The sequence below is a fragment of the Staurois parvus genome, unplaced genomic scaffold (genome assembly GCF_062004578.1).
Source record: "Staurois parvus isolate SC_StPar_1 unplaced genomic scaffold, SC_StPar_1.0 ptg000175l, whole genome shotgun sequence".
In the NCBI taxonomy this organism is placed as follows: domain Eukaryota; kingdom Metazoa; phylum Chordata; class Amphibia; order Anura; family Ranidae; genus Staurois; species Staurois parvus.
Window position 1 is genome coordinate 4693784 of NW_028317971.1, and position 14825 is coordinate 4708608.

Genomic DNA, 14825 nt, shown 5'->3' on the forward strand with positions numbered 1-14825 from the left:
TGTAAACATCAACATTTTTCTAATTAAGGGGAATAGCTTTCCTTCCTTGAATGAAAATGAGTCTAAACATAATGTAAATATAAAAAGAGGTACAAAATAGTTTAGAATGCTCAAGAGATAAACTTCAGTTGTCTCCTCACTTTATTTCTTAGTGACAAATCACCTGGACAAATAGAGGGGAAATTTCCCAAATGGATACATAGACAGAAATTTAAACTTGACAGAGGTCCTAACTCTTCCCCACCAAGTCCAAAATTTAAAAAAAAGGTTTGCCTAAATATACTCTTTAATAAACTTTACTTAATATTATTTGTACCTATTAATACATATATACTTATTAATATATTATTAATATAATAATGCACTTAATATTATTAAATGAACTTACCATTAAACTATTCTGATTTTTTTGTGAGTTCAATTACATAACTATCCTCCCATATTGATGATAAGTAGGAGTGGAACTGTTGTAATTGCAGGGACTCTTGAGGCTTGATGCCAAACCTATCACCCCTGTAGTCTCCACTGAAGCATACTTGGTAGGATCCATGAATGCTGCTGCAATTAGAGGAAATTATGTGGCCATGACAGTCAGCTGAATGTGGTTCTAAAGGCAGAAGGGTTTTTTTTACTTTAAAGCATTCAATGCATTAGGGTAAGATACATGCAGCTTCTCCCCAAAGCCCCCCTAAATACTTGAGCCCAATCTCAATCTAGAGACGTGCACAGAGTAGACGGTCTCTCGGTTCTCTCCCTCCTAACTGGCTCAGAGAATGCAGCAGAAGTCATTGGCTCCCATTGCTGTCAATCACACCCAATGGGGAGGGAGCAGGGCTGAACCATGCTCTGCGTGTCTGTGGACATACAGAGCTGGCTTGATAGTGAGCCTGCATGAATGCCCCATAACAAGTTGCTTGTAAGGGAGCACTCAGCAAGGGGGAGGAGCCAGGAGCATCGGGGAGGGGGGGACTAGAGAAGAGGATGATCCAGGCTGCTATGTGCAAATCCATAGCACAGAGCAGGTAAGCATAACATGGTTTTTTTTTTATATATATATATATATATATATATATATTTATATATATATATTTATATATTTTTTTACTTTGATCTTTTACAATCACTTGAAGTCAGTATGTAGTTTGGAGGGCTAAAATTATTTACAGGACATATCATCACTCATGTGCTCCAGCTTTTAGAGGGGAAGGTCTACTTTTACCTATCAGTACTTAAATAAAGATCAGTATTTTCCAAATCTTATTATTATTATACAGTATTTATATAGCGTCAAAAAGTTTGCTCAGCGCTGTACATTATAGTGGGGGACAGAACATGAGACAATACAGTAACAATACAATACACGAGGGGTTCGAGGGCCCTGCTCCTTGGAGCTTATCTTATGTGTTGATTGTACATAAAAGCACAAGTAAACAAAGAACACTTATTTTTTGTCTAACGGTTTAGAAAAACATTTTCCCTTTTATCCATCAGTACAAACTAAAGCGATCACTCTTACAACAGTAATCAACCATTTCAACACGAGTGTTTGGAATGCCCAAGTGGCAAAGTTTTGTTCTATCCTGATGACTAACAAACATATAACAAATATAATATAAAAGAAAAGACACTGCAAATCATTTATAAATACTGCAGAACAACCTTAATGGAAATTATTTTGTTACAGTCTCCTGCTAATTGCCTCACAGTAATTAGTACAAACAAGAACAGTTCCCTGGAAGGGATGTCTTTTGAAGTTAATTGCTGGAAAAAGGCCTTCTCTACAACTCATATTCTAGACAGGTTATGCAGCCCACTCAATTCGTGTGTTTTTTCTAATTACAGTAGCTTTCAGCCGACATGTATTGCTGAAGGAGAAACTTTTCTATGGTAAACAAATGTGCCTGCTTCCTTTACTTTAGTTACAGTAAGTTTAGTCTTTTAGGCACTCTTACCATAAGCTGTGTGTTTTCTTAGAGAACATGTAGCCTAAAATTAACATGCACTCCAGCAGGATGTACTGAATCAAGGTGATGCACACAAACTTATTTCCAAGGCTTCCTTAATCTAATTTGTAAGTGCGACCTAAGGCTGGTTCTCCTTGCAATCAACTCTACATGACAGAATGAAGATTCTGATGAATATTAAAGAAGTAAAAACAAAACAGGACAATACTCTTTCTTGTTTTTAATGCTCCAATATGTTTTTGCATATGCTCCAAGATAATGAAGATTTTCTTCATATAGTATAACCACTATAATTAGGCAACAGACATCCTGACTTGAATTTATAGCAGTGCTCTGATAAACTTTGCTGCTTATACAAATTTGGCCTAGCATAATTTCACATCAAAGGAATGTTTTATTTGGCGAATGGGTCTTTGTTCATATATGAACTCTGTATTGTTACTCTTTCGATACAGTAGGTAAGACTTTTGTCTGAATGTAGTACTATTGCCCATGTTTCCTATGCACTGAGATGTTTTAAACACTACTGATGCACTGATGAATTTATTCATAAAACCTAAATGCAGGGTACCATATAAAAAAAAGGATTGAAGCAATGTAATCAGGCCCAGATTTATAAAAAAAGCAACATATATAGACTTGAAATCTGAATAAAAAATAAGCTGCCCACTGGCCTGTTTGCAAGCACCATACTGTCTGAATATACCACTCTTGTCTGTAGTAGGTTTAAAACTTATATTATGACCTGATAGTAGTGATGGAATAGGTCTCCAGTTACTTTATCAGTAATGACACAGCCTGACCTGTGCTAGAGTAGAAGGAAATGAGGTACTTTAAAGTTAATTCATACTCATATTTTGGGCTTTAAAGTATTAACATAGTCCAAAGAAGTAGTAATAGAGCTTTAAACAATGAAAATAACCCCTCACTGACCTGTGTAGCTGTAGATACTGTGGAAAAATTCATATTTAAAGTTCATGCTAGAGATGCTAAAATCACAGTTCCTCTCCCCTTGCTTCCTCTGGCAGCAGGGTCTTGGGATCCTCTAACCTTCCCATGTGAAAAAGATTAAGTGCTGTAAGATATTAGAAACCACCTGAAATCTTACTTTAGAGTCTCTGTTGTGATCTTTGAGGGCTAATTACCCCATAGTACCTGCAGCTACAAAGGTCAGTGAGGTCTTGTTTTTAGGGCACTGCTTATTAAAAATATGTAAGTACTTTAATGGCCACAGTCTGGTCACAGGTGCATTTTAAGTATTTTTCTAGTCAATGTTCTGTTAGCACACCAAAAAATTGTTTCTGATTGATATTACATGAGCAAAGTTTCTTTAACTCATGGAAGAATGTGTTTGTGATTGTATATAACATATTGGGACTTTTTCCTCTGTAGAAAACATGCCTACATTTATTTATGTTTCCACAGGTTCCTGGCTACAGACAAGAGCGTGTGGAGAAAGGTCTCAAGCTGTTTGCACAGCAAATTAACAATAAAGTGTTCCTCCTCTCCTTTATCCGGACACTTGAATCCCAGCGCAGCTTTTCCATGCGTGATAGAGGCAATGTGGCTTCCCTCATTATGACAGTCTTGCAGAGCAAGTTAGAGTATGCCACCGATGTGCTGAAGCAACTGCTGTCTGATCTCATTGACAAAAACCTGGAAAGCAAAAATCACCCCAAACTGTTACTAAGAAGGTGAGTCTGACAAATAAATACATGTTATAATGAGGAAGCGAAAGGAGTGTCCATGATGTGTACAGGGCCGTTTCCTAATATAATCAGATTTTAATTCTCCAAAGCCATATCAGTAAAAGTTTCTCAGTAAAACTTCTGAGTGGTTGCTATAGATTACTACCTTTTACCAGTTTATCTTTGCCTTATTATTTGAGTCTCTGGGGTTTGTTGTGTTAGTAATAAACACATAGCCAGCTTTGTGGAACCATAAATAATAGAGGTAAATCTCTGGGATGAAATTCATTTCAAAACAAGCAATCTATGGGAAACATGACAGTATAATCACAACATTTTCTGAAAAATGAGCCAGTATTTTTTATCTACAGTAAGTGGCAGAAAGTTTATAGTTTATATATTGCTTTTTACTGTGTTCATGGCATCTGTGATTTCACATTTATATGTCTGGCATGCTCTGTTATTATATATCGTCTTCTGTAGCTGTGTATATGCAAGGTGTCAGCGTGCCAGATTTTGACACTGTGACTGTACTCACCTCTTGTGGATATCAGCATTATTAACATATAAAATGTAAGGCAGGTTTAATACAACAGCAGGTTACACTATAGAGTTTTCATAGACATCTACCTTCTTCAATGTATGCATCCTGGCAGGGGGTTTGTACCTGTAGTTTTTATTCTATCACTAAAATAAGGACAGGGTATATGTATAGCACGTTATATTCATAGGCTCTGTATTATGTGTATACATAGGATGCCCACTAAGTTGAATGGATCACATGTGAAACAGGACCTCTGTGCTATAGAACAGACTTTTTTAAATACATGCAAGCTGAATAATAAGCAGTGGGAAATCATATTATTCATTTTTATATATAGTAGAATGCTGCTTGGAGTCAGAGGTCTTGACACAGCTGTGTGCTTAGACACAGCAAATACATGTTCAGTGTGTTCATAATGAATTAAATATTAGGCTGGTATTTTATTCTGTATACTGCCAGAATTGGAAGAAACATGTTACTCTATCTAATTAGTAAACGTGTCGCTTGGGGGCAAATACCCTTTATCTGCCATATCTATGTCATTAGTAAATTACTTTTATTTAATGTACATTTTATTTGTATGTATTTAAAATTGTAAAGGCAAGCTGCAGCTCAAATCTTTTTTTTTCTATTGTTTTAGATTGATTAGGAAAAGGTCAAAAACTCTGTTATAATTTTATTATTTTATATATCTATTTTTTTATTGACTTTTTTTCTTTTTTTTTATGATTTTTTTTTTATAACACACTGTGACCAGAGTAATATCCACTTGCCCTCCACCCTATAGCACAAATACTGCTACAGGGCGGCAGGGCAGCACAAAATCACGTGTATGTATAGGTGATTTTCATTTCCAGGGAGGGGGCTCGCACACGTACCACCCTACCTGCACTGCTATCATGTGTGTCATGTGACCTCCTCTGATTGGTCACTGTGATTACATGGTACTGGCAATGAGCTGGTACACAGATCAGCCATTGGCTGTATCTGATGGACACAGCCAGTGACAGATCTCACTGCAACACGACCCCGTGGGCGTGCGTGAGGCGGCTATCCAAAAGGACATCATATGACGTCCACCTGTGTCAACGAAAGTCCCACTGGGTGAGAAAGGTTTAAGGAAAAAAAAGAATAAAGCTTTATTATTGCTTTAAGAATAACTCTTTATAATGCTGTGCTGACAAATTACCTAGCTCTATGAGAAGCCTTTATACAAACTTAGACAAGCATAGGATTGTGTTCTAGATGTGTGTCATGGCTAGATGCCATGTTAATTGTATATAACTCATTACTCTGCCAGCTTTTGCAGATTCAAAAGTACAGCTCTTTTAGGTAGGGGTCACTTGGGTCAGCTATACAAATCAATAAAGTCAGTAACTATTTTTCCTAACAAATCTTGCTTGTAGCATTAATACTAAAAGCTAGGGTTTAGCGTTGTGCATAGGTCTAGCATGTTTTTCTTGCAGATGGCAAAAGAATGTCCTTTAGCCCAGGTGGGCCTTAATAATCCATGATAGTGTGTATATGCTGTAAATTTTTATTTTGCTATATTTATTTACCTATTTTTGCACTTTGTTACAATATTGTACTTTTCTTTTCTGTTCTTGTCACACCTACAAATCAAATATTAATAGTTGTTTTCAGTGATCTTTATAGACCTGGAACCTCTATGTGTACAGAAATTAAGGTCACTGAAATCACCTAACATGGATGTCTTACCAGTTGAGCATTTTTGTAATAGTTAAAGGAATAGAGGAAGGAATATAAGACTAGAACAATGCAGTTTCCCTTCAGATCCCTTCATTTGATAGTTGATTGGTTGATGGCCCTCTTTGGCCCTGCGGTTTGTGACTAATATGGTTTAAACACTGTTGAGTACAAGTATATGAACTTTCATGTTGTGTTCATTGTGTCTCCATGCCAAGAAAAGACCAGTTTGACCCAAAACGTTGCAGATTAATATGGAGCTGCTTTATTATGGCAGGTAATGCTACTATATCCTGTTACAATTGTGAACAGTATTAATTCTTTTGATATCTGAGACTGGAAAAACACGTTTTTTAAAATGTCACAACTAAGGTCTTCTGTGCTGGGCTTATACTGTCAGTAGGGCAGAACATAGCCTCAGTATAACTCCCAGTAGCCCCCAGGGATAGCAAACCAGGATGGACAAGGCACAAAATAGTTCTAGGTGTCTGGTTTCTGAAATTAGTTGATTCACCTATTTGAAGCCCTCCTAGTTTCATGAACTGATAGGGCTTTATTTAAATCCCAATACAGATTTTATGGCATTAGGATTAATAACTGTGGAAAAAAAGTTTGATTAGACTTGGGTTCTTCTTCCATTGGCCAAAATCCTGAAAAGCTACTGTTGTAATTAGGGATCAAACATAATTGTTACACTGCCTTCTATGTCCTAGGTGTTCCTGGAATTGGGTCTCTATTTATACACATCTTGTTTATCATGAGGCTTCCAATTACTATATGCTGAGCCAGTAATAGTGTTCAGAGGCTCCCAGTTCCATGCCATGGGTGTGACATATGCTTTAGCTTGGTTGGCATTGAGACACGGGCCCAGAGCAGTGACACCTCCTGTATCCTTTGTAGTTCAGCCAAATGCAGCCAGTGCAAGGGAGCTATCAGATGGCTGCACTAACACACACCTGCTTTTTGCATACGGGAAGCACACTGTCGATGTTGATTTACATATTCATCATTTTTAAGTAACAAACCTAGTTATAAATTTAGATGATTCTGAAATTTGGTGCTGAATATTTCTTGTGTAAGGCCTCTGGGAATATTCTGCATAAAATGTATAAGATGTATTAATCATAGAAATGTATAATAATTACATTTATAAGATTCCTCACTTCTGTAACCTTATCAAATGAACGCAGCATCTATACTCTCACTGGGCTTTTCGTAATATCCCTAGATATGACATTTTGTGATGATCATATAACATTTAGAAAACATTTAGAAGTCAACAGAAAAGATGCATCAGGCTGATACTAATGTTTTATTTGTGACATTTTAAAACACTTTTTTATGCTTTCATTACAAGAAAATAAGAAGAGCATTCAAAACTAGAAAAGCTACAATTTCTGGGGAAATTGTGTGAAGTGTTCTTGCCTCCACCAGTAGTCTACAACTGGAATGGGCGGAGTAACTGGGTGGAGTGGCTTGTCACTCTGCTGCCTGCTCACACACCTGGGTTCCTATGGCAACTCACTCTACAGCAAGGGCAGAGAAGAGCGGTTAAAAACAAACTGCTCCAACTTGTTCACTTCACTGGCAGTTGCCATCTTCAAACGGTTGTAGTTTAAAAATTATAAATCCTACACCAAAGAGCTTGATATTGTGAGAATCACAAGACCCAGACCTACATTTTGATGCATATTATATCTCTGAAGTATTAAAAATGAAGGCACAGTCGCAGTTTAGAAATTGCCCTTAAAATTTGAGGTGGCTAGATTGGAGTTTCATTGAATGTCAATGGGCGGCGTGAGTTGCAAACAAATGGTCATATTGTGAAAACTATCAGGACTATGGCTTAGCTGTGGACATTTTTAGTGGCAGCAGGGATAGCTGAATGTTGTGATATAGGATTGGTGTAGGTGGGCTTGAAAATGAGGGAGTGATGGCAGAAATCATGTCCTGATTTTTCTGCTCACACTCCAGCTTTTGTCAGCTCCCACTCTAGTGAACATTGAACATTTCGCCTTTCATTCCTATGGGACAAATTTCACCACAAAAACGCCGATATTTTGTGAACCATTCGGCGAAACGTTCCACAAAGTAATAACACACCAATCGGGAACAATCCGCACGTTTCGGTATATTACTGTCTATGTAGTGTAAAAACTGTGGGAGGAGTTAGGGTGGTGAATTTGGCTATAATAATAAGAATATATATGTGAGATAACAGTAAGTGGTCTTGTCATGCAAGAACACTTAAATAGGGGTTGACATTGGAAAAGAGGACTGTCTATTGCCCATAGCGACCTATCAAGCTCCTACTCTTACATGCTAGTAACATGAAATAAAGAACCTGATTAGTTTCTTTTCATGAATAACACAACGGGGGAGATTTACTGGAGCATGCAAAATCTGGTGCGACACTGCAGAGAAACCAATCAGGTTCCAAGTTTTATTGTCAAAGCTTAAAGTGGTTGTAAAGGCTGAAGGTTTTTACCTTAATGCATTCTATGCTTTAAGGTAAAAAACCTTTTGTGCCAGAGGATCCCTCCAGCCCCCTTATACCTACCTGATCCAGATCTCGATCCAGTGATGTTCACGAGAGCAGTGGCTCTCTGCTCTCTCCCTTCTCATTGGGCAGATTGATAACAGGGGAAGCTATTGGATCCTGCTGCTGTCAATCAAATTTTTGACATGGAAGTGGGGGTAGGGCCAAGCCACTCTGTCTGTGTCAATGAACGCAGACAGGTGGCTTGAGAGTGAGCCTGCATGAGTGCCCCCATAGAAAGTGGCTTTCTATGGTGGGCACTGTCTGAACAGGAAGAGCCAGAAGCACTGGCAGGGGATCCAAGAGGAGGATTGAGCTGCTCTGTGCAATACCATAACACAGAGCAGGTAAGTATAACAAGATTGGTATTTTAATACAAACAGATTTAAAGATTTATTATCACTTGAACTGAATAAGTTAAGTTATTAAGTTAAGCTAAATGGCTACCCTGCACAGCTGCACCAGATTCTGTATACTCCAGTTTTCCCCCATCCTGTTCTACTTCCATGCTTTAAAGCGGAGCTCCACTGAAAAGGGTTCCTGTTTGTGAAATGAAGCTTTTAGGGGGGGGGGAGCAGGTATACAATTTTGACAGGTACCCGCTTCCACTTCCGCTCCAACTGCATAGGCAATCAGAAACAGAAGTTCTCCTCCCCCACCCAGTCTTTGGGGACACGTGCGCAGTGTGCAGTGCAGCTTGCTCATGCGCAGTGGTCTCCCGGCTGTGAAGTCACAAGCTGTCACAGCCGGGTTCCTATAGTAAAGATGCTGGGGAGAGAGCAGACAAACTGACAACCACTGGGCCATGCACAGTGATGGATTGTGGGAGAGGTGAGCGGCTGTTTATTAAAAGTCAGCAGCTACAGTTTTTGTAGCTGCTGACTTTTAATTTTTACAAGCATGACTAGAGCTCCACTTTAAGTTTTTCGTTTTAGAGATATACCTCAAACTTGTATTAAGAACTGGTGGTCAGTGAAGATCATGTGCTTTGATAATTTCCCTACCTAAAATGATAAAATACAATAATTATTTAGAATTCAATGTACACGTTCAGCAACAAATTATTAAAAAGTGTAAATCTGCTCAATGCAATTAGTATGGCTACAGTACATGGAATAAAAATCTATTTGTGTATAGGTGAAGTTTTTAAAACTTATTTCGTAGCCACAAAAACAATTCAGTACAGCACTGAAAATTCAGAAAAGACTATTTTAACACTGCTGAGAATGAATGAAACAGTAACACATATAATAATATATGCCCCATAACAATAGTATCCCATACATTGTGGCTACCTGCTGACATGAACAAGGCATACCACACTACAATTTGTGCTTAAACATTGTGTTTCTGATATTTTTTGCCATATATAGTATAATGTATTGAAGTCAATATGTTATTACACTGATTACTATTGACAAAGGGTAACTTACAGTCCAAGCACAGAGTATACACAATACACAGAAAGCTTGCTTGAAAAATATGTTGTAGATTCATCTCCCACTGAAGTAAATAACGTTTTCAAAAACAACAGTATTTATAAAAAATCATAGTTCAAAACTCCTTTAATGCTATATAAATCATATTTGTGCATGACTATGTAAACGCTGGCCCTGGAGCTGAGGTTGATGATGTTAATGATATTGTACTTTTCTCTACCATGCTGTTTTACTTTTTTTTTCATGTTGTGCTGTTCATTCAATTTTCTTCTAAGCATTTTGTTGTTTGGCACCTTTGACAAAAGAAATAGCACAGAAACTAATGGAGATCCAAACTATTTGCAACATTGTTTTTCTGGGTACAAATGAAGCATGCTTTACAAACAGGTTACTAGGGAGCCCTGTGAATGATTCGGGAATGTATCAACAGTTTGAGCTCTCCTTGGTGCTGAACTGGCTGTATGTGTTCTATTGCCTGGTGTAAAAGGCAGACGTATTTAACACGTACAAGACTAGTCCTCAATAATAAGAAGTGAATGTGTTCCCTACTATGAGAATAATGCCCACACATGCTATAAGACTCACCTTGATTATAAGACTTTATTTTAGTCATTTAGTATTACGGCAAATAAACATATACGGTATATGATGAAAAAAGTCTAGTCATTGTTCCCTGTCAAGGTCAGTGGGTATCTGCCTAACTATTTAATTTTCAGGTGACTCTTATCTCCTATCTATTGCCAATGTTAGTTGGTATGTGTGTCAAAGTCAGATCAATGAATGATTGCTGATTGGTTGCTATGGATTCATGCACTTTGGTCCTTTCTTTATCAAGTAAACCCATACAGTATCTCTAACGCTGTTTAATTTCTAGGTGACTATCATCTATTGCCAACGTTTGTTGGTACTTGTGTCAAAGTCAGATTAATGACTGATTGCTGAGTGGTTGTTATGAGTTCATGCTTTACTTACTTGGCTATTTTTTATTTTTTATTTTAGAACAGAATCCGTGGCAGAGAAGATGTTGACAAACTGGTTCACATTCTTGCTGTACAAGTTCCTTAAGGTATAATCCATATATTATATTAAGCTATTCAATATGAGAAAAGAGCACTTTCTAATATAGCTTTCTAAAAAATTTGTTGTAAAAATGTTTAAAGTATAATTAAAGTATAATTAACTTTTTTTTTGTTGTGAACAGAGTGGAAATGGATTAGAACACATATTAGGTTTTGTATTGCTCTCCGTGCCCCTATTGGGGAGATTCAGCCTCAATAATTGTACTGTTTACCGTTATCATTGAAAGTGAAACTGAAAGAAAATCCTAATTTTCAGTTTTCCCCAGAAAAGCAAAAAAGGTGAAATCTTCCAATGGCCACACTATTCGTGGTGACCTGGGGGCCCCAAGGGATTCCCTTAATTTTGAGGGAATTCCTCTCACTTCCTGTTTTATGGGATAGGGAGTGAAGAAGAATCTAAAAAATGGGACACAGATGGCAAACAAATCCGACACGGGTTATAACCGCCCCTTACTCTATCCAAATTGAAAAAAATAGCCTATAGTTTTACTTTAATGATGTTATTAAATCATGTTTTTTTCGTGTCCCTAGCTATTTAATTTTAATTTAGGGACTGTAGGTACAATGCATTTGCTTTACAAGTACTGTGTCACAATAATGACAATATTCAACTCTTAAAGTATATGTAAACGCTCACCTTTTGAAACAACCCATACAGTTTAAAATAAAAATGAAAAGCAAAACATTTATATATAGATAAAAAACAAACCATTATAAATACTCTTTTTTCTCTGTTTTTATAAGTGATCACATTCCCTCTAAGCTCCTTTTGCAGCTGAGAACAGAGAGCTGAGGGAGGAGAAACAACAGGACACTAAACTTTTCAGTGAATAGCTGTGCTGAAGGGCCATGCGAGCAGAAGTCTGATAATTGGAGGAGGGTAGTGTAGTGCTTAGTGAGTGTAGTCACTTTTCAATAGGAAGGAGAAAAGCGCCTCTAAGTGCAATATGTCTCTTTTATTTAGGTTTAGGTAGGAATACTCACATAGATAAAATAATTAAAAGCATAAAAACCGTGGTTTATGGTGACCAACAGTAAGGTGGGTATTCATCTGTGTGGGGTATGGAGAGGTCCGCGTGCCGCTGGAGCAGCGTGGTGGCTGGAGGCGAATTCTGACGTTATCACGGCCACGCCGCCACTGCGTTCCAGCGTGTGTTCCACCCGGCTCTGAAGGAGGACGTGCACGCCGGCCTGACCTCTGTTCACTGCTGTTCCCCTCCAGCCACCACGCTGCTCGAGCGGCACGCGGACCTCTCCATACCCCACACAGATGACAGCTCTTCACCATGAATACCCACCTTATTGTTGGCCACCATAAACCACGGTTTTTATGCTTTTAATTATCTTATCTATGTGAGTGTTCCTACCTATAAACCTAAATAAAAGAGACATATTGCACTTAGAGGTGCTTCTCTCCTTATCTCACCTACAGAGTCTGCTACAGTCTATTTGGAAGCCTTGCCCTCAGTGCTACACAGACCCCCAAGCTCATCTTCCTGACACAGCCATTGCTACCGCCATTACCACCATTACCCCATACCAGGATTACCCAGGACTTTTAGCAGTGCTTGCGCTGATTACACCCCCCTCATTGCTTTTTAATAGGAAAGCAGAGGGACTGTCAGAAACACCAAGGATTTCACACAAAGGAAGCAACACTTAAAGAACAGGATACTTTTCCATGTAAGCGCATGGTACAGCAGGCATACATTAGGAATATGAAATGTGGGGTTTACATACTCTTTAAATTAAATGCAACCAAGTTAAATCAAATGTACCTTGTATCTGTGGTCCATGGGCAGTACAGTGTCTAAATTGCTAGCACCTCTACCTAGCAGTACTAGGGTTGTCGGTTCAAATCCCAACCATGGCACCACCTGCCGGGAGTTTGCATGTTCTCCCTGTGCCTGCATGTGTTTCCTCCCACATTCCAAATACGTGCTGGTAGTTTATTTGGCTCCTGTCTAAAATTGGCCATAGTATGAATGTAAGTCAGGGACCTTAGATTGTAAACTCCTTGAGGGTTAGGGACTGATGTGAATGTACAATATATATATATATATATATATATATATATAGAGAGAGAGAGAGAGCTGTGTAAATTGACAGCGCTAAATAAGTGCCTGTAATAATACTAGTTATTATTTTATGTTAATGTTTATATGCTGGTTTGGCAACTGATGTCTGAAACCCTGCAATGTAGGCTGATCATACCACTTTACTGTTCAGTTATCTTTTTTGTCCCACTGTTAATGAACTGACGTGTGCTTAAAATAGAACTTTAGGCAAAACGGATTAAATTCATTTTGGATAGAGTAAGGGCAGGTGATGACCCCAGTCAGTTTATAATTTACCATCTGTGTCCCATTGGGGAGATTTACCTTCACTTCCTGTCCCATAGCCAAAACAAGAAGTGAGAGAAACGTCTGCAAATTAAGGGAATTCCTTGGGAACCCCCAGGTCACTAGAACTAGTGTCCTCATTGGAAAATTTCCCCTCTATTTCATTTCTGGCGAAAACTCAGAATTTTAGGTTTTCTTTTACTTTCACCTTCGATGATAATGTTAAATAGTACAAATAGAGAGGGTGAATCTCCCTAACGGGGGCACAAACTGCTATAAAAACATAAAAATGTTCTTATCCATATTCACTCTGTCCAAAAAAAAAAGTTTTGCTTTTAGCTATTTATGAATATCTCATACAATCAAATGTAAATGTTTACATTATGAATGATTTAACTGCTTTCCCGCGGCCATATAGCAGACATACTGCTACAGGGCAGCAGGGGTGCACAAAATCACGTATATATGCATGATTTTGCATTTCCAGGTCGGGGGTGCACAAGTATCCTACCAGCACGCCGCTTTTCGTGGCCTCGACTGTCAATCACTGGGTCCCATCCGGTGATTATTTGCTGCCACCTGGTGATCAAGGAGCATTACCGACAGAGGGAGAGAACTGTAAGTAAACAATACAGTTCTCTCCTCTGTCAGCTCCTGCACACTGCTATGCATGGCTGTGCATAGCAGAGCCATGCAAATCAGTGTGCTTACAGTGAAGAGCACACACACACAGCTTACAGTAAAATGGCACACAGCACACAGTTAACCCTTTGATTGCTCCACATGTTAACCCCTTCTTGCCCAGTGCCATTAGTACAGTGTCATTGCTTTTTATTAGCACTGATCACTGTATTGGTGTCACTGGGGATGTCAGTGATACTAAGTCAGTTCCCCCCAGTGTCAGAATGCCCGCCGCAGTCCCGCTATAAGTCACTGATCGCCGCCATTACTAGTAGAAATTAAAAAAAAAAAAACAGTATATATACTGCCGTTTGTAAACGCTATAACTTTAACATAAACCAATTAGTTTACATGTATTGGATTTTTTTTTTAGCAAAGACATGTAGCAGAATTCATTTTGGCCTAAATCTTTGACAAAATTAGATTTTTTAAATTTTTTTACTGGACATGTTTAATAGCACAAAGTCGGTCTTTTTCGTGGGAAAAAAAGGATGTAAATTAAATTTGGGTGCAGTGTTGTATGACCGCTCAATTGTCAGTTAAAGTAACGCAGCATTGTAACGCAAAAAAATGGCCTTGTCAGGAAGGGGGGTAAATCCTCTGGAGGCCAAGTGGTTAATTGGATTAGGTGCATATTTATAATACTAAATGATTAGAATTGTGTTTATGTTCTTACCAAGCAATCATCCAAATTCAAGTGAAATAACTTGATTTCATGAAATTCTTATATATTATTTGCTGGTAATGTTTCTAGAGAGAAAGCATCAGCAGGAATGATGCAACAAGCATCATGTACTTTTAAAGTAATAAAAAGAAGGTAGGTTATAACATAAATAACAGAA

The 14825-nt window shown here is 38.1% G+C and overlaps 1 protein-coding gene across 1 annotated transcript in view; it reads left to right on the top strand.

Moving 5' to 3' along the window:
* PLXNA4 (plexin A4) overlaps window positions 1-14825 on the top strand; it is a 925294-nt gene that overhangs the window by 808749 nt on the left and 101720 nt on the right. The window contains exons 22-23 of the mRNA XM_089676880.1: window positions 3390-3658; window positions 10881-10947. Coding sequence (XP_089533006.1) covers window positions 3390-3658; window positions 10881-10947 — 336 coding nt within the window. The remainder of the gene's footprint in view (window positions 1-3389; window positions 3659-10880; window positions 10948-14825) is intronic.